The 27,681-nt window shown below is 38.9% G+C and overlaps 1 protein-coding gene across 1 annotated transcript in view; it reads left to right on the top strand.

Annotated features, from left to right (window-relative positions):
* Positions 1-11,571: 11,571 nt before the first annotated feature.
* The window catches only part of LOC104412375 (sodium channel protein type 5 subunit alpha-like), a gene marked incomplete at its 3' end in the record, with an annotated part of 23,570 nt that continues 7,460 nt past the window's right edge, over positions 11,572-27,681 (top strand). Inside the window, exons 1-5 of the mRNA XM_010023084.1 lie at positions 11,572-11,838; positions 13,542-13,660; positions 19,019-19,108; positions 22,580-22,708; positions 26,956-27,047. Of these exons, the coding sequence (XP_010021386.1) occupies positions 11,572-11,838; positions 13,542-13,660; positions 19,019-19,108; positions 22,580-22,708; positions 26,956-27,047 (697 nt within the window). The remainder of the gene's footprint in view (positions 11,839-13,541; positions 13,661-19,018; positions 19,109-22,579; positions 22,709-26,955; positions 27,048-27,681) is intronic.

The raw sequence follows: 27,681 nt of genomic DNA on the forward strand, positions 1-27,681 counted from the left end.
ATGTCTGTGCTATTAGGCCATACCTAAATAATAGATACAAATAGACCAGGCACTGAGATGTGTTTCTGCTTCAGGTGGGTAAGGAGAAGAGTTAAGATAAAACAGCAGAACTCTATCACGGTCTATCTTATTGTTAGTCGCTGTGAGAGTAAATGTAAAGCATGTGAAGTGGGACTTCCCATTATATTCTTAATGCGAATCTTCAATTTAATTTATATTCATCTAGTAATACTATAAATTCTAAGAATTGAGAGGATCAGTAATGCTTTTAATGGTCTGAACTTTAAAGCTAGATGTTCTTGCTTGGACCTAAGGGCTGGCTTACATAATCTTTTTTGTGTTTTGTGACAACATTTTGTGCAGGTTTCTTTGCCAGATTCCTCCCTTTGTGGGGAAGGAAAAGGGAGATAGAAGAAGTCATGCTGAAGCTCAAAGCTGCAGTACAAAGCTGCAGTCTGGTCTACTGTGACCATTTCTTCCAGGACATCTTTAAATTCTTTGCAGGTCACTGGCTCGGAAATCAAGTGAAAAGCACAATTTCCACAAAGGATGGTGTGGTGGATTAATCTTTTCTGGCTGCCAGTTGCCCACCAAGCTGGTCTCTACCTGTCTCCTCCCCCTCCGCAGACCAGATCAACCCACCATAGATGGTTATTAGGTAAAGGGGACCTAATACACAACCATCCTCTGTAAAGGATTGTTATTAGGCCCCTGGAGAGTGTGGAATATATCCTGGAGACATGGACAAGAGGAATCTGTGAAATATCATCCAAATATGCCTCTTTTCTTTCCCCCACTTACATTTGTCTTCTCTGTCTGGCAGTAGAGATGGGCAGGAGAGAGCTGGGATCCCAGACAGCATTTCTGGAGTTAGCACTACAAGTTTCGGGAACATTTTTGGAAGGGAAGTAGAGTCCAGGAAGCACATTTTGTAGCCAGGCTGCAAACATGTGTGGGAAGAGAGGAACTATGCCATCCCACTTCTTTGACTTTTAAAATCACTATATGCTTTGACATAATCTGCAAGACAAGCCCAAGACTGGAGTAGGAAATTGGCTGTGAAGTAGGATGGATATGCATTTCCAGATCTATTTTGTGTTGTTTCATTGTGGCCCCCTAGGAATTATGGATGCCGCTAGCCTGTATTTCACTCTACTTTTTAAAATATTAGCTCAAAACTGCATTTGCCCATGTAACTGCACAATCCAGATCTGAAACATCTCTTTAATTTGTAGAAACAAAAGTCATAGAGTATTTTCCAGATTTGTGAGTCCAAGGTGAGTCTGAGAGCATCAGGATAACCTGGATGATCATGTTTCTGGGAATGTGATTGTCATCAACTAATTAAATGCATGCTGTTTGTTGAAACTGAAGATCTATACTTCATGCTGTAAAGTAATTGTTGGCTCTTGAAAGCTGTTGTAGAAATGTTAGAGTTTGCCACTTTCTGGATTGGAACAGCTCCATGCTCTGTCCCTTTACCACCATCATTTAGAAGTAGCTGGTCCTTTTCTTTTCCATGAAGAGTCAAACAGAAGAAAACTTAACACATAATCCATAGTGGTCTGAATTTTGTGGGAGACAAATTTTAGTCCAGATGCCCCTGCTCTATCAGAGAAAAGTAGTCATGCAAGCATAGACCCTCAGTTCACAGATAGATACATAGATCAACACCAAAATTAAGGTCTCCTAATAAATCATCCAAACCTTCACTAGGATCTAAAGCATAGTTTATCTCACTTGTAGACATGCAAAACAGGAGAGGTGACTCATATCCTAGTAGTGTCTACTTGTCCCTGAACGTCTAACATCCTGCATTTCTTTTGTTTGGCTATTCTGTTCCAATGCACCAGAGAAGCTAGATTTTAGTTGATTCATCCTGTCCTCTGTATGAGGCTTTTTCACAGAAGTTTCATATCCAATACATATTATTTTTTAACCAAAAATTTCTAGAATGCGTTATTTGTTGTGTCTAAGCTGAGGAACTATACTGCAGGATGGATAAAGATGTAGTGAATGTATAGAGAAGGAGGCAGTACTTGAATTATTAACACTACATGGCAGAGTAAAAATTGAGATCTGACCAAAATCTGTCTTTTTTTTTTTTGTCAATTTTTTGTTCTTAGTTGAAATTGCCTTGAAAGTGGGAAAAAAAAAAATCAATGTTCAGGAGTGCAGTAATTTTTGTATCATTTTAGGCTCCTATCAGAGTAGATGCTATTATATCTCATAGACATAATGACATTTGGGGGCTCTTACCGTGCCTCCAGTAGTCACATGTTATTGTGGGTCTCTAGCACAGAAACAACCCTGTCTTTTGGAAGGGATTTAGGGTCAAGATATTGGATGATGTCTTGGTGCAATTGCTGTTTATCACATCTATTAGTAGTAACAAAGTTATTTTTGGGAATAGTGTTTTTTTCTTTCAGGTAGTGCAAACAAGTTCCCAAATTATGGAACCAGTGCATTTTCCATTTAGCAAATGTCCTGCATTGATAACATCGTCAGATGTTTCTCTTTCACAGGCCACTTGATGTGTTATTTTTGGTTTTACTCATTGACTGTTTGGTCCCATAAGGTAAATTAAGCAAGAAGCCAAAACAGGGTTCGCATTACTAGGCCACTATTGTATGCTTCCAGTGCATTGTGCCTCTGGCCCAACTCAATATCACCAACCACTCAAGCATGCACTGTTGACACATAAATGCATATTTGGATGAGGCTTGTTAGTAAATGCAATGTCCCCAGCAGTTTTATTTGGATGATTATATTATTGCTAATTAACAGAAAATGTCATGACTTTTGGAAAATAATTATTTGTGCAATGTGTTATTTACTCTGAAAAATTCTTCCATGTAAAAAGATGAGGAAATTATATAGAAGAGAAGGGGAGGAATATTCAGGAGAGCCACAGGGATCTCAAAAGCATGAGTCTCATTGACATTAGTGCAACACAGCCAAAACCACTCCTGGTAATGTTACTTACTCATACACCTCTAAAATAATCCATGTTCACCACTCTTTAGATGCTTCCCATCGTTTGCTCAGATGCACTTTAGGTTTAGTTAGTGTCAGAAGAAATAAAGTTTAATTCAGCTAACCTACCAGTGAAATGTAGTAGCTGGAAGGCATCAATCTTGGTGCTAGCGTTAAAGGCTACTAGGTATTAAAAAAAATAAAATCAAAACAATGAAAAATCCCTGGCTTCCCTGCATCTGCGCTTCCGTTGGCTTCATTTACATAATGGTTTAGAGCATTATGTAATTCAAATCAAATCGCTGTCAGTCAGCACCAGTGTCCATTGCATCTTTTCCATGAAGCTACTCCGAGTCACTGAAATAAACATATCTGAAAGGAATGACAGAAATTAAATAACTCTGGCTCTCCGACACCAGGGGTCTGACCCACCACCTATTGCAGTCACACAAAGTATTCCCCTTGATTGACGTGTGCTGAGGATTGCACCCCCAGAGCCCGTGTAAGCTCTTAACTCTGATTCCTAAACTTGGCAACCAAAACCAGGCGGTTTTCAATCTCAAACGGGCAGAATACTCCTCCTCTTTGGACAGTAATAATCTCTCTCTGTCTCTCAGGGGGGAAATCTCTTCCAGCAGAGTGAAAGATCCACCAGCTTTATCCAAATAGTATTGTCAAATTCACAATGCACTAAATAATGAATTAAATCTTTAATATACCACAGCAAGCAGCAACCAGCTACTCCCAGATAGGGTCCCTGTTCAATTTGTCCTTCATGAGTTACTATTTCCAATACCAGGGACGATAATTTTTCCAGTACACGTCTAAATCTGTGCCTTTACCTTTTTTTTTTTCTTCTGTGTATTTTTTGTTGCAAAGGCATTGAAAATGCCTGCCAGTAGCTGTGGCTCCATTAGCACTGAACACCATCCAAGACCATAGGCAAATAGGGGCTCTGCATCCTTGTCCAGGGGAATCTATCATGATAGACAGAGGTGAATTGCAAGGGACAAAGAGAATAAAGTAGCTGTGCCAAAATCACATAGGATTGTGTGAATGTCACTTGGGGGTTATCACTGTGGACAAGGAGAGGTTTGTGGAAAGGTTATGTTAACTTGGAACAAAGTAGGGGAGAGGATGAGATTGTTTTCTTAGCTAATGAATAGGAAAAGGATAGAGGAGGAGAAGGGTGAGAAGCTGGGTGTACTGTAGGTGTATGGATGGGGTGGATTTCAATGGTGGCAGGTGGTCGTGGAGCAAAGTGCTCCTGATGGTGCAGTCTTGGCAGGACCTGTTGTCTAACGTCATGTCTGTGGGATGCAGGAGAGGGACCTGCCGTCTCCCACAGCTTAACTCTGTATGGTTTGGATCCTTCTGTCCCAGCCCTTCAACGTTCAGTATTTTCTTGACCTTTCACCTCAGCCTCTTTTTGTTTCTGTCACCTGAAAGAAAGCAAGCCTGTATTGCTCCATTCATTATTGAAAATGAAGTTCAGTTGTTATATCATATTTGTCTCTTAGTTCAATGCTAAAATTATGAAAGAGGTCCTAGCTTTGCTTATAGAATTTCACCCATCTTTTTTGATGTAAACATACCTCTTCTGGTGATAGCTTTTATAAGTCTCTTGGTTTTCTCTGATGATGAAATGTGTCTCTGTAACTTCGATGGGGAGAATCAGGGATGTCTTTCCTATAACTTTGTGGTAATATATCAGACAGCTTTCTAGCTGTGGCTGACTCTCCTCTAGAAGCATGCAGCCAAGCTTTTGGTGTCCAGCATAAAACCTGCTTTCTTTCAGCAGTGTAACTTTCCCATAACGGCTTCAGAATATATTGTAATAGCCATTTTACAACTTCCTATATCTGTTAGAACGTCTTTACAAAACACTCTGTGAATAAAATGGACTAGATTTGATATATTTTATTCATGTGAGCATTCAAAGCACCTAAGGGTGTGAACAGTGTATATTATATTTGGCACAACATGGAGTTCCCCTGTAGATTTCTTATTTCTTGTTCAAAAGTTAGTGGCTGCATCCTGAGCTGAAAACAATCCTCTTTCTTGGTAGCTCTTTGCAAGCTCTGTTGGTTCAGAGTAGCAAAGACAAAATCTTTCCCTGGATCCGAAGGCTAAGTAGTTTATAGTAAAATAACTCTGAGGCCAATCTCCAATTAATTGAAATAGACATGAAAACCTGTTGGGTGCAGAGATTTATAGTTTTCAGCAAAACATAGAGATGTGCGTTGGTAACTATGATGAGCTGCTTCCCTCTTGCTTAGTTAAGTCATTTGGTTGCAGCATAATTTGAAATAAAAACACCTGCAAAGAAGGCAGAATATTTTTAGCTCACTAAAAGTATGTATTTTATCATAAGATGAGACTTAGTGCCAGCATTTAGTTCTTGGCATAACGTTTGTCATCCCCAAATACTGTTTCAATATCAGGATGAAATCTTCTGAATTCATTTCCTTTTAGCACATGTTTGCTTTTGGAAGACTTTATCTTATCAATAAGTCATTGGTAGTGTCAGAGTGCTGCAATTCTGATGAGCGAGATGCCAGCAAAACTCATTAAACTGGATTTAAAAGAAGATAGAGTGTAGGCAAAGCTGGTTGTGATGAAAGACTTGTGGGTCAGTGACTCTGAGATTTCGGGTTGGACATTTTAGGTTGTTTTTTTTTCCCAGAGTTGTGAATGCATGGGATCTTACTTACTTATTTCTGCCTTTGGTCAGCATGCATGGTGAAACAAACAGGGCTCATTTTAGGAAATCTGTGTTATGCAATGCCATGTCAACCTGCAGGTTTGCCTTGTGACGTGGGCAGCAGGAGGAACTCTCTCTCACAGCTCCTTCTGCGTCAGTCCAGGGCTGATTTCAATGCTGTTTTTTAACTAGATCTCCTTCCGGAGCTAAACATTGCAGCCATTTCCATCAGATTTTTGTGGAATAAACCCCTTTTCCCTTGCAGGGAAGCCATGGGAGCCTCCCTGGCCCGTGGCAAGCACCACTTTTTGCACCCTTGGCTCTGAGCTCACCCAACAAGTCTCTGGATGAAGCAGCACTTGCAGATCGCCCTCACATCTGCAAAAATCCCCCAGGGTTTTCCAACTCCCTGCAAACTTGGTTACCTATTAGGCCATTACTTTAAAATCTCATTTATGCATTCGCTAGTGTGAAGGTACTCTCTTTAAAGAAAGCATTTCTATCTGAGTATTTCTGGTCCTAACAGATCACATCCCAGCTGCCGTGACTTCCCTGGGATAGGTAGAGCTGTGATGATTTACGCCAGATGGAGATGAGCCTGATTATATGTGTTAGGAACACATCCCACAAAAAAATCATTGTTCATTGTCTTGACAAAATTGTGCCTGTTGAAAAAAAGAAGGAAAGCAGCTATTGGTTTAAGCAGAAGTAGTGGGTGCACTGTGTAAAATTTCAAGGACTGTATTATTCAATTCCCCCTTGTTTCGATGTGAGCACACAGACCCTCGAAGTGTGTAGTAACAGCAACTGAAATTTTTCAGCTAAAAGAGAATTTCCCATGATACCTCCTAGCTGTGGAATGTGAAGTGCGGCATAAATATAAGTGAATTAAGTCTCAAGAGGTTGCCTGTTGATTGTCAGTAAAATTATGAAGAGCGTCTAAGTCACCTAGACTCCTTTAGCCTCTTGATCTCTATGTATCTATCTTTATGTAGAAAGTCTTTATTTGATCTTAATTAAAACCAGGAGTTCTCAATGAAGTCATTATTTCATGGTTGGAATAAAGCTTCCTTGTGATCCCATATTACCTTGTAATCTCTTTTCATATGATAAAATGTTTGTGTGTATATGTGTATAAATTTTTGCATAAGAATTTGAGAATCTAGGCCAGTAACATTAAATTAGATGTGTCATTGTATTGTTCTTTATTTCCCTAGCCTATTATTCTCATGTTTTACAGTGCTTTGCAGGTCAAAGGAAAATGAGATTATATAGAAAAGAGTGGGGGAATAAAAGGCAGCTGTGCTTCATGCAGTCTCAAACATTTAAAAGAAATCCATTCTCATGACTGTTTTTGTTATCACAGCAGTTAGAAATGCAAAGTCTCTATTTAGTCACAAACGTTTCTTAAACAAAAGGAGAATTTAGGAGTCCTGATTGTTATTTTGTAACATTTAGGTCTACCAGAAATGCAGTGGAAGCATACTTGCTGCTATGGGCTATCATCCATCTTCCCAGCCCATGGTCAGTAGTAGCTTCTTGAGCGGCATCACAGAAATCAATAGGCTTTAATGGATACAATCCTAACAGAGATGAGCAAGTCTGATGGTATCTAACTTTTAGCCTGTGAGTGCCACTTTTATGTTTTTGATCTTCAAGTTTGACTAATTTATTATCATTGCTAAGTGTCTGAAATATATGCATGCATGTCCATGATACCATGCCAGGCAAGAAATCCTATGCCATCATGCAAGCAGAAGATGGAGATGCAAGAAGCTGTGACATCTATGAAGTCAGTGTGCAACAAGGTGTAGTGCACAGCAAGGACATCAGCCTCTGCTTCTGTTGCTTCTGTTTATTCTGGAGGATAGGACCTCCCTGATGGCTTCTGTCAGCATCCTGAGCCATGATAAGGGGTTGGTAGGTGCTAGGGTGGTGGTGTGAGTCCACAAAGCTCATGCAAGAGCAGGAGGGCAGCTAGCTGGAGGTGAGCAGAACCCACTTTCCCTGTATTTGCATATCTGCAGGCAACTTACAATCCAAAGTGGTCTTTTGTGTTGGTGTTGGTCACCCATCTATACGGAGCCAAGGAAATGCTTGCAGGGCATGCAGGTCATGTTCTGAGAACCTGAAAGGTCTTTTGAGCTGGGGTGGTTGAAGCCTACGAGAGCAGGGCTAAAACTGTAGTGGAAAATGGCATTTATCTTTCTGAATAAATACAGGTGCTAGCAATATCTTACTTGTTTGTACTGTTCTTACTTCTTGCCATGCCTTAGAAAATATGCATCTTGGGGCTTTATTTTCATATGCACATTTTGTTTACATAACTAGTACAGTTTTATTAGCAGGAACCGATGTTAACTGACAAAGCAAGAGCGAAATATTCATTCTGTGCATGGTGATATCACAGAAACAATGTGTTTGAAGCCTTGTACTTCGAAAATATGCCTGAGAGGAATGGAAAAAATTCAGGCTTATATTGTAAAAATGTGAATCACAACAGCTATTATCTCGTAAGAAATGGCATTCCAGCTCTTTGATTCAGTCATTGATGATTTCCCTTTTTAAGCCGTGGTTCTTTCTTACCTTCTTAAGAAACGTCTGGGCTAACCCTGGCTATTTGTAGATATGTCTGCAATTCATAGATCAAAAGAAATTAGACATAGAAAGGACCCATGAAATTATCTTGTCCATTTCCTGAAAACATATGAAATTGAAAAAGAATTAGGCTAAGTATATATACTAAAATTTGGAACTTATATGCAATATTAAGACAAAACATGTCAAGATTTTGCAATTGTAAGGATGATGCAAAATGTATGTTTATAAAAGAACAGTAAATAGAAGAGTAGCAAAAGTTCTAACAAAGTTTGTATAGGATTTTCTACTTCTTCCTAGGCAGTTTATTATCTTTCAGGAATTTGCAGATAAAATTGAAAAGGCTTTGTTTTGACCAGCTAGAAGTTGATTCAATTTTCTAATAAGAAAAGAGCTTTAAACAAATATAATTCCCTTTAAAATAATTAAAACTTCTAATTTTTATTAGGTTTTTCTGGCTATTTTATCTCTCTCACCATCCCCTATATTTAAAAAAAAATAAAAATTGACCATTGCTATTGCCAGAATGGCTTCTTTCATAATTCTTTAAGGAAGTCTGAGAAGGATGCGGAATTTTCTTGTGAAGATTCAGCTTTTGTAATCAAGGAAGTTTTCTCCATTGCCCTTAGTAGAGACATTCCCCACATTCTCTTGTCATCTCAGTGAAGTACTTGGTGGGCCTCATGCTGTATGGCCATGCCTCCAATTCAGCTATGTGGAGAAGATGGTGTAGGGGTGGCTACCACCAGTTTTCCAGCAAAGGGAATGTCTCTGTAGGTTAGAGGCAAGTAGTTGGTGTGATGTGAATTTCAAGCACCTGCAGATGTTGGGGGGTATTAACTCTGGGTTTCTGTGTGCTTCTGTGTCTGCACAAGCCCAGGCCAGCCACAAAGTCAGAAGGCAGATTGAGCCCTTGCCCAGGGCTTTGTAGGCTGTCTTATGTTGGCATTAGCAGTATGTAAGGACAAAAATATATAAAATGAGATGACAGGTTTCTCCAGACTAGTAGCCTAGGAAGAGCATAAAAATAGGGCAAACGTAAGTAGTCTTTCTTGCATGCGCTCAGGTTCTGCAGCTAAGGGATTTTCTCAGAGACAGCATCTTTGTGTTTAAAACCATTAATCTGTGATTTGATTTGGAAGGTCTTCATTCTTGTATTATGAGGAAAAGTGAACAATCATTCCTCATTCATTGTCTTCACAGTGCTCATGATGATTTAGACCTCAACTAGCCGCACACTGTGGCCTTGTCTCCTGTTTAGAGTCCTGGTCTGTGCCCTTCCAGAAGTACAGATCAGCCACTAATTTTTGTTATTCCCTTTGGGTCTGAGACAGGTTTCACTGCAAAGAAACAAAAATTGAGATGACAACAAACTGAGAATTCTCTGGCCACCTGTACTGATGCCATTTATAGAAAGTAAAATTCTATTTGCTTGCACTGGTGCTGAGTCACAAAGCATTGAGCACAAGAAAACTCAATTTGTGGGAAAGCTTCTAATTTCCTGTTTTTCAGGAGGAAGGGGATAAAACAAATGATGTAGGGGGAGAGGGTAAAGGAATAAAGAGAATAAATCTAAATAAAGAAGAATGTCAGAGTATCCAAACTCCAGGAAGGCTAATTCATTTTAGCCCTGCTTATTCAAACAAGCAGTAATGCAGAGTATAATATACAAGCTCCACTAAATCATTCCTGTATGATAGGCTGTGCTGTGATCAATGACAATTTAATGAATTCATTTTAAAAGTAAGTCAAAATAGGAAAAAGTAGTTATTTGAAAGAGTACTTTACTAAAATAAATTGAGTCAATAAATATTCTATTTGTCATGCAGAGTCCAGTTTAAGTCTTGTTTGCTAAGAAAAATGCTGTCACCACAGAGCCTAGTAGTAGCAAACTATCTGGAACTATCCACTGTAAACAGACAAATACCATCTGAAAGCAGAAAACAATTGCGGCTGAACAAAGAATTGTACACTGCACACATTGACAAATGCAATGGGGTAGCCCACCTCAAAATCTACTATTTTGTTTGTCTCCAGCTTATATACTGATTCAGTATGAATGGTCTGCTGGCAGTAGAAAAACAAGGGATGTGTTTCTTCTATGAAATGAGTTTTAATTGTTGTGTAGTGAGTGTTTCTCTTGCTGGAAAAAACATGCCATGAAATTCAGTATGAAATTGCAAAATACGGCTTTAGTGAACTTGGATGGATTTGTACAGGCTACTAGAATGGGGATAAACATCCCTTTTCAAACAGAATTTTGTCATTAATTTTCACAGCTATACATGTTGTTTAGTGCAGATACAAGACGACTTTTTAATCTGCTATGTATTTCACACTTTGCTTTATTCATGTAAGTTGAAGGGATGTGGCAATTCTCAGTCATTTTAATTCAGATATGGATTGGAAGTGTTAACAGTGAAGCACCATCAACCTGAGATGGTCAGGCCTCACAGGTTTGGGTTAGATGTTCGATCTGGTATTGGATGGATGGAGCCTATTTTTCAGATGTGATGAACTGGCAGCAGTGGATATTCAGCTTGGAGGGCTCTCATGAAGGTCCCGGGATTTGCCAAGCACATTTGGGGTTCTAACATCATTCAGATTGTAGGGTGTGAGGAGAAGAAAATGCACAGAAGTCTTGTTGGATGTTTTGAAAATGGGATTCGCTATCCCAAAGGAAAATAAAAATAATGTTGCAAAACCCTAAGATAGAGATCATGGAGAATTTCTGTGTGATTTAAGAATCTGAACTTGACCTTTCACTCTTTAAATTTGGAATAGAACAGCTGGGGCATTTTTAGAGTTTGCATCATGTGGCCAGAGATTGGCTGCTTTAAATCTGCCCTGCAGTCATCTTAGGCACATTGTTCATCCACTCCCAGAGCTGCATTTTCAAAAATGAGTTAGGAATCCAAATCTGTGTGGCTTTCTATGAAACTTAATCTTGTATCAATCTAAGTTACTCCTTATTTTGGATTGAGGATCCCAAGCGCCTGAAAAACTTAATACTCCACAGCCTATCTACGAAGTCTTTTTTGCTCTAATTGTGAGTGATTCTTAATTGAAATTACAGTTTCGGTCATTTCTATCTTCCTTGATCTTCTACTCACCTCATAAAAATAGCTGTTTTCCTGATAATACATAGCCTGCAAGTTATTCGGGTTATTTTTTGTCATTTTGATGGCTTTGTTCTTCTTGCTTTGATCTTGTCACTAACCTTTGGTACTTTTTGTTTCAGCTGTTTCCACTACTAGGAGTAAAGACCAGAAAAGACAAAGCAGGATGAAAAGATGGCTGACTTCTTGTTACCACCGGGTACTAACAGCTTCCACCGGTTCACGCCTGAATCCTTGGCTGCTATTGAGAAACGAATTGCGGAGAAGGTCGCAAGGAATGCGAAGCAGGAATACAGAGAGCAGCTGGGTGAAGATGAGAAACCTCAGCCTCAGTTTGATTTGCAAGCTTGCAAGAAGCTGCCCGATATCTATGGGACTGTTCCTCCAGAGCTCATTGCGGAGCCTTTGGAGGACCTTGACCCTTACTACAATGATCGTAAGGTGAGCACCAACTAGCCATCCTGCTTCTTTGCTTTGCTGTTTTGAGGGCTCTGGTTGCTTTCTGCAGCCAGTAAAAATGTTTTCTTCCACATTAAGGATCAGAGTTTCAGCATGAGCAGGGATCCCACAAAACATCTAAGTGTGAGGGCAAAGAGGGTTAAAAAGCATAATTAAAACGTTGGTGTTTTTAGATAACTCTGAGTATGAATATACAGTGTCTGAAAAGAGCAGAACAGTAGCTGAGTTAAATTAAGCCAGAGGTTTTTATCTACCCTATCTTGTTTTCTGCATGAGCCTTGACTCTTCACAGATCTGTTGTTTATCACTTAAGCCCCTTAACATTAAGGGCTTCTGGGTGGCTTGAGTCTTGGGCTAGCACTCTGCACAAGAGCAGGAGGCACTTCCACAACTGTTCCTGGAGAGCAGATAATTCTTTTCCTGCGAAAGGATAGTTCAGGACTGTTTAAGATGACCAAAACAGAGCTGAAGGGAGATGTGAGTAGCATGTGCAGTGCTGGCTCTTTGCAGAAGGGTAAGCTTCGTCCCAAAGCAAGCATCACCTGATGAAGAATCACGTGTAGGTTGGAACAAAGCCACAACAGCACAAACAGCTTCTGTCAAAAGGCTGTTGACAGCAGAGCTGGGCTGGTTGCTTACTACAGGTCATTCCCCTTTCCAAACATTTCACAAAACTGAGGACAAAATAAAGCTTGGAAGCACAGCGTGTTTTTAGGCAGCTTCTAGTTCTTTCAGGTACTTATGTTCCCAATTTTGGGCTATGCTATTTCCCATAATCAATGAATTAATGTGACCACAATGCTACTTCTACTAAAACAGTGTAGAAACAGGTACAAGAACTACAGAATAAAAGTTAAATTAATAAAGACAAATAGATTACTTACCTGGAAGGGCCAGAATTAATTTACCTTTTAATTTGCCTGTTATACCTGGGCACAAGCAGCAGGATATAGATTTGCAATTTTAGTGTCATGAAGGTCTTAGACTCCAGGTGGGAGAGTTGCTTAGAGTTTATCTATCGGGTGTCCTGATCCTGTCTCTGAGTGAATATGAGTTCCCCTGTGCATGCTGGAGCATCTGCAGAGCTCCATAAATTGGCCAAGCATCCAATTCAGCATTACTTTGGATTTAAGATAATTCACAGTATTGGTTTCCTCTGCTTATATTAACTTGAGTACAATGACAGTGCCTTAGTGCCAGGGTCAGGTCCTGCGGTGAAGCTGTGCCTCATGCAGCTGCTTACTTGGTGAGACAAAAACATCGACTGAGAGCAACAATGGGCTCAAGGTAGAGAAAATGGAGTAACAATATAGTAAGGACTCTGGCACTTGGAAAAGCACATCATAGAAGTCCCTCCACCACATTTTAGTCTCTGGGTAATTTTTTATCTTTAAAGGTAATTTCACTCTCTTCCCATCCCTGTGAAAGAGGTGATGGCACAGGGCCCTGTAAGGACTGAAGGAATGAAAAATAGTTGGGATTTTGCAATAGGACAGGCAACAGCTCTGCTGGGCGGGTCTTGGACAAAACTCTTCACCAAGTGAAAAGGAATTTGGGGGTATTTGGGGGAGTGGGGAAGAAGTATGGGATCCTGGCAGGAACTTTCCAGTGGGACATGGGCTGGGAAAAGCTGAGCATAAATGAAAATACTGAACGTTCTCATTTTCTTTCATTTTGTTTTCCAGACATTTATAGTACTGAACAAAGGGAAGACAATCTTTCGATTTAGTGCCACTCCTGCCTTGTATATACTTAGTCCTTTCCATCCAATCAGAAGAGCAGCAATTAAAATTTTGGTACATTCATATCCTTTCTGTTGATTTCCCTCCTCGTGTATTTTATATGGTTCTTAAACACAGATGGATGAAAGTCAGAAACCATTTTATTTCATTAAGCTGTTTTAAACCTTTTGGCTGAATTAGCTTGCAGAAGCAGAAATGCACTTGGATTTTTGGTTTGGTTCATTTTATATTGTTATGTGAACTGTGAAAATGGCTATATTATACTGCTGGCATCAGATAATGTGAACTGCTTTGGAGAGTATGCTGACTTTACTCAGGACTAAAAGGTGTGAAGGGCCTGAACATGTTTAGTAAAGAGTCAGTGCGAGAAACTGGGTGTAGTACCTTAGGAAGGGAACCAGGAGGTTGGAGCATACCTTGGGAAATCTACACTGATGGAGAGCTTTGCTACTGAGCTTTTGAGCAGCCTCTTCCATAAGACTCTGTGACACCCTATGCAAATGCAATTTAGTTTCGAACTGCCTTAGAAATTAATTATTTTGATCTCCTGAAACAAAACATTTTTAAAATTGTGTTTTGGTTTGTATTTTGTTTGGGGTTTTTTTAGTTTGCTTATTGGAATGTGTTATACAGCTAGGAATGAAGTACAGGCTTGCCTGATGGACCTTTCGATCGAAGGGTGATGCCTAATTTCCCTTAGCTCTAGTTCTGAAGTCATGCAGGATATGTCGCAGTGGTTGCTTTTCACTTGGTTTTTAAACACTGACACAGAAACATTATATTCTGACATAGTCATGCCTCTCTGGAAGACCAAACAGACACAAATGTTTAGCTTTGTGCGAACATTACTAAAACCACACCTTTTTTCACAAGTTGCCTTCTTTTTCTCTGGTGCACATGGGAGACCTGGCAGTGATAATTCAAAGACTCCACATGGAGCTGTGATGATCGTGTGACGTTTCAGTGACAAAAATCCCTCATCTGTAATGCTCAAGTCCACCACAAAGAACTAATAAGTACAAAGCAGGTAGCATCTTAGAATCATTAGTTTATTATCAGACTTGAGGGAGGAAATAAACTAAACAAACTAGGCCACAAAAATAACCAACAAAACAAACCAGGAAGAAACCAGATTCCCAGTGGTTTGCCATATAGGGAGAAAAAAAATGAGAATATAGATAATCTAGCAAAAGAAAAAATAGGCAAAGCTTCTAGTTACAATAATTCTATGCAAAAATGGGTGTGTGATATCAGCCAAGATATTATTATGATTACTAAGAATACACCATAGAATTTTACAGAGAGATTTGATTATGGATCAGATTATACATGCAAGCAGTGCAGCACTTGCTGCTGCATACCCAAGTGTTTATTAGATACAGTTACATCAGCACAGCCTTGCTGAAGTTAATTGAAGTCAATGAATTGGCAGAGGTATGGCTAAGAGAAAAAAAGCATGTACATTTGAATATTGCCTCCAGCTTTGGAGACCTGTTCTGTCTTCTGCTCACTTTCTTCTACACCCCCTGATGTAGCCAAGAGGTCACAAGTATGTGTAATACACAGGAACTACATGATCTTGGTAACAGTCAACCAAAAGTTAAGTATGCAATAAATCCTTATGACATTACTTCTGAGGATAAAGACCACAGAGGAGTGAATTTGAAAGATACATCAGGAACAGAAATATTGTAAATTGTGGGAGTGGAGAGTCACAATATAAATAGCATTTTAGACTCCAGTTATCACCTTGTGCTGATAATGTCAGGAAATCCAACAGCTCAATCTTTGGCAAGCTCAGGCAGGAGGCAACAGCTGTAGTCCCACTGGAACAGTGATGAAGTTCCTGCATTAGGCACTGATTTGTTTTCTGTCAATAAAGATCTTTCACATCAACCCAAAAAACAAACGCCAATTGGCTGAGCAGGCAGTCAATATCCCAGGCAGAAAGGAGCCTGAATCGGCAAGTACTCAAGCAGATAATATCACAGACATGAATCTGGGAACCAGATCTATTGTCTTGCGTGAGTGTAATCAAGCAATCTTTATTTTCCTCAGGGCAAAACCCAAAAAAGAGCATTAACAAATGGTGCCCTGTCACGGAAGTGTCTGAAGCATCTTCTCTAGTAGATGCAATATTTCCATTTCAGTCATTAAGTGTACCATGAAAGCTAACAGTAGAACAGAATAGAGAGGACAGAGTAAAATTGTCCTTTCTAGAAGCTGTGGGTGTCACATTTCTTGTTTAAGTAGCTGTATATGGAGTTCTTCCTCTGAGACTTCAGGCAGGATACATCCTGTATATTCAACTGCTCATCCAGCCAAGCCTAATTAGTCTAGTCATTCAAAAATACAGTCTTCCAAGGGAAAAAACATCCACAACCTCCTAGTAAGGTGAATTACTTCAATTAACAATGTATTCCTAAAGCTTTTGTAGATATTTCTCCTCTTCTTCAGAGTCTAGGAGGCCTTATGAAAGAACCATGGGCCAAACGGCTGTCCAGAACAAGACCCTGGTCCATTTCTGTCACAGAGGACACAGGGAGTGTAGGTCTGCATCCCACTGGATGAATGCTTTTTGCCTTATGCATCGTTATTTGCTATTATTAGTATCTTCCTTTACAAACTCCACCTCCTAACATTTCATTGATGTCTTATGCTTAAAAGACGCCTCTTAGTTCTTCCTGCCTGAAAGCCAAGGACCATTCTGTGGTGTCCTTAGTTTCTCCAAGCAGTTTGCTGTCCTATATAAAATCATAGCAATTGCTATTTCTTGTTTTTCTAGGTATCATAGGTAGCTGCTGTTTGCCACAGATCCAGAATGGGATTTTGGCCAAAATTACCTTCCTTGATGTAAGAATTATGGATTCTGGCCCATTAAAAAACAAAACAAAAAAAACCCCAAAACAAAACCAAACCAACCCAAATTTCCAATCTTTGTTCATATTTTCTGCTTGCAACGTTTCTCCTGTCTGATTTTACACACTTTCCTCCATAAGGGAAAATGAGACCTTGTCAAGCACCAATTATATGTACTATTGATTGGGACTAACCTTTGCTTGCACATATTATATGTAATTTGGCAATGATCACTTAAAAACCTCTAATATTCAGTCTGCTAATTAACAATTATCCATCATAATGAAGTCTAGAACAGAGGTATGCTGTGTTTTACTCAATAACTTTGTGCTAGGAGATAAAATTTATAAGTTTTAGAACCAGTTTGTGCAAAACTTACTCTGTAACTTCAAATTGGAAATCATAAGTTTAATTTATTGCAAAAAGAATCCTGGTGAGTAGCTTACTATATTTGGGTTGTAGTCCATAACAGAGTCCAACCCATACTTCTGAATGTGTTAGCCATGTAAACTCATGGATCAGTAGGTTTTCAAAAATCAGAATTAGTAGCAGTTCTAAGATAGGTAACAGTCAATGTTGTTAATATACCTTATCTCAATTTCGTCTTTTTACTTTGTGCTTTCTGAGTAGATCATCAACACTGACTTTTTGTAATGCAACCAATTGCATTAGATTTCAGGTAGGAATGCTAATTTTCATTCTGTAGGATTTTTTTTTTTCCCCCTCTTTCTTTTAATACAGATATCTGACCTTGGTGCATAACCATTTGAAATGCTTCATTCTTTTATGTTCTTTATAGTTTCCAGCTTGGTCATGAAACTCAGTTTGAGTTCATAGAGCATTTGGTGTCCCACAGCTGACCCCTTACATTTTCAGCCTGTTTTCTCTGGTGTATTCTCTTTGGTGTTTGAAAAAGGTGATGACACCTGCCTGTAAGTGAACATCTGTTAGACTCATCTTACACCAGAAGGAAACAGGGATGTATAAATCAGACCAGTGATCCTAAAATAGGTGGTTATAGACAAATTTCTTTGCTTGGAATTGAATTGAAGCACAGTACTTTTTTGGCATGGCCTGAAGATACCACTCTGTTTTACTATTGTTGTTTTCATAGCATTTCACTGTAGTTGGAAAAAGTAATCCAGTGTTTTCTAGGCTAGCTGCAGCTTATAACCTAATTGTGTTAACCAGATGGACACAAATTACCGAAACGTATCTCAAGCTGATGTGAGAAAATGTGACTGGCTATCAGATATCCATCCCAGTCCTTCAGTAGGTGTTGGCTCAGAATTGGAAAATGTTTGTGAGATGAGCAGTCCCTTTGAGTTCAATTACTGATTTCTGCAATGGCACTGGGGAATATGCAGGTTGGTTGCTACCAATTTAGCTTTGCAGTTGCTTATGTGGCCCATAGGAAAACATTCCACTGTTTTCAGCATAGATTTTGACTCTGCAGAAAGACAGTTTTCATGCAAATGTTTCAGAATGTATTCTTGGATCACTATTCTCAAACAAAATATGACACCTATGGAATCAGTAAAAAAGTAAAAACCAACCAGCCAGCCAAACACCTTACATATTTTTTTCTTTTTTTTGTAAAGAAGGCAAAACAGATTAATATATGGAGGCTACCAATCTTTGCTGGGAAGGATCCCATCTTATTGACTGAGCTGTAGGCTGTTTTCCTTTTCCTTGTCTTCTGTCCAATTAAACTCATTAGTTAAACTTTCTCCAGTAGCATGAGACCTGTTATTTATGCAGGAGACTCCTTTCATGTTTTGTAATACTTTTACAGAAAGTGACATGTGCTTTTAGGACAGCAGTTCAGTGAACTTTTTTTCAGTTTCAAGAATTCGATTAAGGGTGCTCCTTTCTGTATTTGCGGCCTCAGCTTAGCAGCTAAGAGTATGGACTATACACATGGGAGGTTTGGTTTAGCCTTCAATTAGGGAAACTGGTGCCTCAGCGGAGGAAGCCAGCTTTGCAGACTAAGACAAGCCAGTTTGCAAACCAAGCCTTAAAATTAGTGCTGTGAAACTCATATTAGCTTTTGGTGAAACTTACTTTATACTGAAAGTGAGAACTCAAGCCCATTAGAAAGATTAGAAAGACTAGATTTATAACTTGCCCTACTGCCTGAGAAGTGTTTCAGGATGCAAAATATAATGGGAATTTGCAGACACAAGTTTTCTGTAGATACTTAAATGATACTAATCCTGCTTTTTGTACAAAGTTGTGCACCTATGCACATTGTCATCTGACCAACACAGCTGTAAAATTGGGGTATTGTATTTTCAGAGGACTGCTAGTCAGTACATTTGTTTACTGTATGATGTATAAAAAATGTAGGCAAAGGAAAACAGTGGGAAAAGTTTCCTTATTCTCAATATTTTTTTATGTTTATATAATAATTTTTTTCCTTATGTACTTGCAAACAAATGCCTATAGTCCTTTCTAAGCAACTTGCAAATTATGAGTGAGCTGTTATATCCTGTGTGAAATGACAAAAAATTATTAAGTCTTACAACATATGGGTTGCTTTCCTTAATTTGCTTATTTACATTGTTCAGTATGTTTATTATGTGCACTATTTTAACTAATTGTGTGTTCATGGCACAATCAGAGACTCCGTCCTGGAATAAATATGTTGAGTAAGTATCCTTGCTGTTCTATAGCTGCCCGTCCTTCCTCTTCTATTTGTTATACTCTTCCTCTTGTTTGCTGTAGTCTAATTTCTTTCCAGTACTGACCATAGTATCTGTCCTGACAAAATGTTTTTCCAGGGGTTTGTTGCCTGTGAAAATTCACTTATTAAGTAAACTGACAATGTTTTGTCTACCAAGCTTGTACTTACCTCTAAATGCTCCTGCTATGCTACAGCTGAATGAAAACACGTATGATGAGAACTCCATTTGAAACTGTCCAGCCTTCCACAGTTCCCATGCAAGAGATTCAATGGTTGGGCACATTAGAATAGGCAGATGGCATTTAAGTTTAATTATTTCAGAAAATACTTCCTGGATGTACTTAGTTCTGTCCTTAACCTTAAACTTATTGGAGCAAAAGTTTCTTTTGGATTGAGTTCCCCATGAGAAGTGTTCCCCTGTAATCATTGATTAGCATACTTTAGGAGCAGGAATAAAATTTTCTGGGAACACTTTTAGGAGGGTTCCCATCTTTTTAGCTTGTCAAATCTTCAGAAAAAAAAACCCAAGAAAACCCACCAAAACCCAAACCCCAAACCAAGAAATGTATCACTTGGAGGGTTTTTTTTTTGGTGGGGGTTTGGTTTTGGGTTTTTTTTATTAATTTTAGAAGAGGCTAACTGGCTTCAGAAAGCCCATTTCATGTCTTTAAGTTGCTTTAAAATATTCCTCTAAGAGGTAGATACCAGATGCACAAGCTAATCAACCTACAGTGCATTAAACAATTATTTTGGCTCATTGAACCAATCAGAACACACTTTTTATTTTTGACTGACATATGATAAATACAGCCATCTGCTGCTCCATAGCCTGGTGGTTGGTCTACTCAGGGCTGTAAGGAAAGACAGTAAAATGCCCTTATTTTAGATTTCATGAAATCATGCAGGGCACATCTTCTAGGCCATAAATTGCTAATTATAGACAGCACTGAACCAAATATTTCATCTGATCACAATAACATCCTAATCCCAGGATGTTTCATGTATTTCTGTACAGGGTAGTACCCTCAAGTATGCCTACAACTTTCCTTTTCCCCCAGTGTCGTCCTTTTTCCTATTTCAAACTGTCGTACAGTACCATAGCCATATGTATTCAGCATGGACATCTCATTCATATGAGTCAAAATTTGGTCAGTGAGTCTACAGCTGGGAATTTGAACATTAGACATCACATATCAACACAACAAAAAAACCAAAATGAAGTGTGTTCTGTAAGCAGAAAACTGGGGATGATGTTATCAGTGTCTCAAGCAGGACATGCAAGAAAGAACAGAAATGCAAACAAACTTGGGCAGCATGCAGTAGATCCTTCCATGTTTCCTCTTCTGTGTCTCCTCATACCTCATAGTTTTTCCTCCTCGAATGAATAGAATTAAATCAAAGGCAAGTACTTTTGAGGAGCAAAATAACCCAATGAACTGTAATTCAAATTGATTAATACTGGATTTAGAAACAAAGCATTTAATCCATTTTGTTCTGCTGTTCCAGACACTTACCAGGGGATGCAAGAGTAACCTTGTGAAAATATTTGTCCTAGATCTTCCTTTAAAACATTTTCCTGACCATTTTGGAAAAAAGAAATGAATTCAACTTCCCTCCACTAAAAATTTTTCTGTTGTTAAAGAAGCTGCTCAGTTGCTGGAGGACTTTGCCCGATCCATTTAGAATTAGATGATGATTATACAATCAATTAAACCATCTGACATGCTGAATAAATACAAGTGCTTTATCATTTTAATGAGCTTATGCACCGTTAAGTATTTTTTTTAGCTCTTTGCATGTGTTTTCTGCATGTATTACTGAATACACATGCTTAAAGAGATTGTCACATGGGTGACCTATATTTGAAATACCAGAGCAAAGCTAAATAGGAGTCATGAAAAATCAGATACAGGATAATTCTTAGGTGTGTTGTCAAAGAGGAGATGTGAGAAACATTCAGTGCCCACTGCTGCATAAAACCTGTCCTATGAATCTCCATTTAAGATGAAGCATTGCTGAGGTTTTATAATATGTGTAACTAGCTCTACTGTGTGACATGATGTCAGGAGAGCAAGAGATTTGCCACTATCTTGTACGTGTGCCCTGTTGCAGATCAGCAGAATACAGCTGAGAGAAAACATTTGTGTTTTATGCATAATGAAATTCTTCTGTGTAAAGCCACCTTTAATTGCTTATACCTTATATTTTATTTTATTTTATTTTTTTTTACCGAATAGGAATCCCAACTGCTATAATTTTTTTATGTGTGATGGCACCATTATATCTGCTGGTATTTAGGGACTGAACAGAAAGCTCAAGATAGTGTTTCCAGTGAAAGCCCCTAACATCATGACTGACTTCGTGTTTTATAGAATTTTAGGTGTGTCTTTGGGGTGTTTCTAATAGGGTTTGGTATCATCTACATCTTCATTTGTAGAAAAGGGGTAGGGAATGCCGGCAGTGGATACTAAACGTTTATTATTTTTATTAAAATGTGGTCTAGAATACCTAGTCTCATTGGGCTACATGTCTCAGGTAGAAACATTAAAAAAGAGATGTTATATGCCCTGAAGTACGTCTCTGATGGTAGGTAGATCCCTGGATGAATAGAGATCTGAATGTTGTAAGTCAGATATATTATTGTCCTCCACAGAGAATTTGCTAAATTTTATTGGAAGTATAATCTTTATTACAAAATATAAGATGTATGTTCTATCCAAGATCATCACAGTCAGGCAGCTGTTGTTAATAAACAACTTGTCTTACTGTGGGAAAAAAACACCCTTGTGTGTCTTTTACTGTCAAGCAGGTCAAAATCATTATGTATAGTATACAGGCGGGAGTTGTTTTACTCTTTCTCAGTGAGGGAATTCTGTTGTTTAATTCTGAGGGATGGTGTGATTTACCACAGATAGCGAACAGGGAAGTAGCAAGAAGAATACCCTTTTTAGCTAATAAAGCTAAGTGGGGACATTTTTTTAACCTGCTGTCTTTTAAAATGTATTGAGCAGGAAGAGATGAGAGGTATGAATGAAACAACCACCCACCTTTAAATTAGAGAAACAACAAGGAATGGGGCATAATCCATTCCTCTTTCACTGATGACTGCAGGCAGAGTTTCAAAAGTCCTGTAGCACAGCTTAGCAGCATAGTTAGTATTCATGCTTGACATAATGACATCAAGGTACATCCTTGGGTGAAAATGATCTTCATCCTGTGGCTGTCATGAGCATTTTCCTATTTCTTACATGTCCCTTGGGTCACACATGAAGCTGCTCATGCACAGCCCAGTACTGCAGCCATGACTTGCATGAGCAACCCCAACAAGATGGGCAGGAGTGTGTCGTAAGCAGGATTGAGTTGAGCGTGCCTCTGCCATTCCTGCTATCTACTGCTTGCTAATGCTTTTGCTTGTCTTGACCACTTTATTCCCCAGGTACACTTTCACTGGCATTTATACTTTTGAGTCACTGATAAAAATACTGGCGAGAGGATTTTGCATGACAGAATTCACCTTCCTTCGAGATCCATGGAACTGGCTGGATTTCAGTGTTATTGTTATGGCGTAAGTAGCATTCCGTTGTATTTTTCAAGGCAGTAATACGCAGTAGGACTTTTAAAAAATTGTCTGGCTGTAGTCTTTTTTATTTTTCACTCAAATTGTACTGACAATGAGAAAATGCTGAAGTGTATTAGGATAGAGGGGTTTTTTCCTGAATGGTTTCAGAGGAAGAAGTCAGAGGAATTCTCAATTCTGTTCTCTCAATTCTGTTCTCTCAATTCACTGTAATACTTTGGAGAAGTTATTTACTCTCTCTGTGCTCCATGGAGAGCTGTTTGTATATCTGTAATAATACTCAAGTATCTAATGCAATTTTGGGAAGCTTTAGACCCCTGAATAGAAAATATTATACGTCTGACTGAATACCCATGTATTTAAATCCCTATTTATCTATCCATAACACAACTAAAACTGTTTTTGCTTTCTTCACTTCACAAGGCCTCTTCACTGAAAGTAATTCCTATTTTACTGCAATAGAGAATTGATTTAAAGGCCTCCAAAACTTGTTATATATTTTGGGAATAGAAATTTGCCCCCTCATACATGATATTCCCCTTCAAATATATACTTCTACCTAGATTATTAGAGTTTGCTGAGAACATGTGGGGTTCTGGTGCTTTGGAAGAGCTGATGGATTTGTGGCATCTATACAGCTAAAAATACATGGGGGTAGGGAAGCAGTCAGCCAAAGCTCGCAGCAGACCCAGGGTCAGCTCAAGTTCTTGCCAAAGGCAGATGTCTGACACTGTTGGCATCTCCAGCTGAAAACCAGAAAGCTGAGCTAGAAATCCAGATTTTCTTCGTAGTCAAAGAGAGAAAATATGTGAAAAACACGTCATCTTGAAGTGGAATCAGGTTAGATATGCCCTTAAAGGCACCGTTTCCTAACCATAGAAGGATTTAATTTAATCTCCCTGTATTTTCTGCTTAATGATACTTCAGTTCTGTTCTGGTTTTAGTTGAGTTCTTGCTGCCATCTTTAAACCTCGTAATTCACAGTGTTAAGTGAGGTGCAAGCCTGTTAGGACTTTCATTTGAGCTGAACTCCTGGGCCAGTTATATTTGAATGGAACCAAAATTGGGAAAAAATATTCAATCCCACTTAGTTCAAAAACCAGTGAGGGCCACTGAAGTTGATAGAACACCTCAGGTAGGGTGCAGGGATCAGCATCGATATTCAAGGAGTGTCTGGATGATGCTCTTAGCTGAATGGTTTAGCTTTAGATAGTCTTGTGAGGAGCCAGGAGTTGGACTCAGTGATTCTTATGGGTCTCTCGAACTTGAGATAGTGTATGATTCTATGAACCTTAGCAACATTTAGCAGAACAGCATGAAGATATGTAAAACCTATCTTGACTTTGTTGGGAAGACTTCCATTTATTTTAGTAGGCTTTGGGTCATAGCCAGCTCTAGGCCTGATCCTGGTGTCTGTTACTGCATTCCTATGGATTTGGCTGAACTGACATCTGGCCATTGTGATAAGCTTTCAAAAAATGCAATGCAGATGGGGAGGAGCTTTTGGAGGTCAGCACACGTTAGGTATTTTTCTCAGCTGAACTTTGCCTAAAGCAGTGCTAAGTGCAGTTCTGCAGCACTGAGACACACGATAGAACAACACAAGGCATGACCAGCCTGCTCTGCTGTCCATCAGACAGGTGGTAAAAGCAGGGTATGATAGTTCTTCTGTTTGTGAGTTAGGATGTCAGTTTATTTGCAGGTCTCTGAATTCAGCACAAGATGGAGAGTTTCCATGTGTGGGTTCCCTCTATTCTACAAGGAAAAATATTTTAGGTAGTTAAGGCAGAAAGAAGCAGAGAAAAGGACAAGGGGAGCCACAGTTTGCAGCCTCTGCAATGAGTCTGCTCCATCTCATCTTCTCAGTTTGGGCAGAGATTGTGGCATCACCCCCAGCTCTGCAGAACTCCTCTGGGAACATCTCATTTGCTGTCACTGAAATTTGAGTCTGAATGGTCAGTGTGATCTTCATATGTACAATGAAACCTCTTTCCCAAGTATACAAGCAGCAGATAGAACAGAGCATTGGATAATGGACTCTATTCTGATATGATTTATCTTTCATATAAATCCAATTTGCAAGTAATTTAAAGTAATATTGATCACAGTTAACTGGTGGTGTTTTTGCTTGTAGCTAGTGTGATGCTATAGAGATACTTTTTTGTCTGGAAAAAAAGATGGCATGAGGGTTCAGAATGGGAGAGCCTCTTAAGGGGCCGTGAGATTTAGGTAGACTGAGGGTTTTAAGCTAATAGAAAATCTTATTCTTTCACTGATAAGTGTTACAGTGGAAAGACCATCACTTGCTTTAGAGTTACTGCCACACAACTTCCTGCCTCCTCTTTGGGGCAGAAATGACGCAGATTGGGGTATAGACAGTAGTTTCAAATAGTACACTAGAGAGTAAGAGGTGCCACAGGTCTCCAGGGCTTTTCTTCCACCTTGTGCTAGCAGACACAGCCATGGCACTCTGGGCCATGGAAAGGTTCAAAGGAAAGTAGGAAATTATGGAACTGTTGCTGTTTAGATCACTTTTTCTCAATCAAGTGAGTACTTTCCAGGACAGGCAGTTGTAACTCTGGGTTGGAAAGTGCCCTGCCAAAAGCTTAATGACAATAAGCAATTCCCCGGCTAATAGGTAAATTCAGGATGGGAATTCCAGTTGCTTCTCCCTCCCAATTCAGAGGAACTGGTCTACTGCAATTTCACTCAAGAAATGGCCAAAATAAATCTTAGAACTAACTATTGTGAGCAAGCAGCAGTAATATTTGCTTCATATTCTTGTCCCCATATTAATAATGTGTTTTTACAAATCTCTAGTCAGCAAAATCATATTCCCATGCTATTGCTTCTCCCCAGATTAGTTTTTTCCACCCTTGCATGTTGCATAAGAATTTGTGAGACAAGCACTGAGTAAACCAGGGGGAGAAACAGGTAAATCTTTCCCCAGACTCCTCTATGAGATTATGAAGAGGAGAAGCAATATTGCTCTTCCAGGCTATAATCTGGATTAGTAGATATGGAGAGGATGCTTTGTCCTCCCCAGAGGCCTTTGCACAAAACCCGCTTAAGCAGGCTTTGTAAAATAACCAGGTGAGTTTTTTCCTTAACAGGTAAAAACAAATGCCTTAAAGATGTGGAATATGTAAATGAAATTTAATGGTAATTTAATGGTGAAATTAAAGAGTCCAAGAACTATTTTGTTCAGAGGATGCAATGGTGACTGTGCTTTTACTGTATGCCCACTTGGAGGAAATAATTCTGTAAAACACTGATAAAACCAAATGCATCCCATAACTGATCCTTCTGGCAGCACTAAACTCAGATGTGGTATGGGTCTTCATGATGACCAAAATAGGCATGGCAGTGAAGAGCTGGGATTGGTATTTTAATCATAAATAGTTTTTAGTAGGGTTGCAATTATATTCATTCAAAATCTATCTTCCTGCAGCCGAAGGGCATGGATCTGATGTACAAAACAAAGTAAAATTTTAAGCATCTCTTGAAACCAACATCTGCTTTAGCACAGAATGCAGCATCTTAGAATAAATAGCCAAGTAGAAACATTTGCACTGATATTTTCAGATGTTGTCCTATATGTAGTTTGCAGAAGCTATTATGTGAAAATTACTTGGGTATTTGAAGATTTTATTTTTTTAAGAGCAGCAAAATAGATCTTAATGTTTCCTATAATGTAAAGAATTTTTTGTTAAGCTACATGATGCTGAAGTTTTTAAAGTATTTATTGCTGAAAAGCACAGTAACAAAGTTAACCCAGTAGTTTTAAAGAATTGATGCCTATTAGATAAGTTTTATAGTTCAAGAAACATTTGAAGTAATGTATACTATGAAAAAACTGGGACAAATGGCATCAAATAGCAGCCTGAAAAGCGGATGCATCTCTCATTCAGCTGCGTTTGCTCCCACTTTGTATGATTGCATTCTTCATTCAGACAAGTCTTATACTCTATTGTATAATTCCAAATAACTGTGACTTAATTCTACAGGTATGTAGGAGAATTTGTGAAAGTAGGCAGTGTTTCACCTCTTCGGACTTTCAGGGTATTGAGAGCTTTAAAAACTATTTCAGTAATCCCAGGTAAGAAGCCCTGATCCTTACGTTTTGGCTCTCAGCTACAAGTGATTCTTTCTCTGTCTCTCTTTGTCCCTTTGACTGTTGTTTTTTTTTTGCTGGTGTTTCGTCATTGTCTGTGTGTGACTTTCCCTTGTTACAGATACATAACTGAATTTGTGGACCTGGGCAATGTCTCAGCCTTACGAACGTTCAGAGTACTGCGGGCGCTGAAAACAATCTCAGTCATTTCAGGTGAAAATCAGGTTAAACACTCCGGCTGCAGTTAAAACCTACATGCCATTTCCAGTAGTAAACACAGTAATTACAAATAACCATAGATGCTGATCAGGAAATGGAGGAATGTAGGGAATGTGACCTGTCAATAGAATACATTTCTCATATGTTTTTCTAATACCATTTTTGTGGGCAGAAGGAATTAGAGTGCCTCCAGAATTACAGATCTCACTATGACAAGTGCTGCTTTAAGAACGGTGGTATGCAGTGGCTTGTGAATCACACACACAAAGTACCCAATCATGAACCATATGAAAATTGCAATGAAACTCCTTTAAAATCTTCAGATATTGATTTTTAAAATCGGAAGGTTAATGACCTCAAAATGCATATTTGTGTTTAAAAGTGCATCAACAGAGGAATCTAAGTCTGTGCTATGAGCTGACATTTCAAGACTGCAGGCATAGATAGCCTAATTTGTCATGGTGTTTATCCATTTGCATGTGATGATAGAGACACTGTTTAAATTTCAGACCCTGAAGAGATCAGAAAATGTTTCCTCATTGATTTTGGTAGGTTCAGCATTTCATCAGCTCAAATATTCTTACATTTTCAAGGATATGGTTACCTCCCCCCCCCCCCCACAAAAAAA

The sequence above is a fragment of the Nestor notabilis genome, unplaced genomic scaffold, assembly GCF_000696875.1.
Source record: "Nestor notabilis isolate BGI_N333 unplaced genomic scaffold, ASM69687v1 scaffold4831, whole genome shotgun sequence".
NCBI lineage: Eukaryota > Metazoa > Chordata > Aves > Psittaciformes > Psittacidae > Nestor > Nestor notabilis.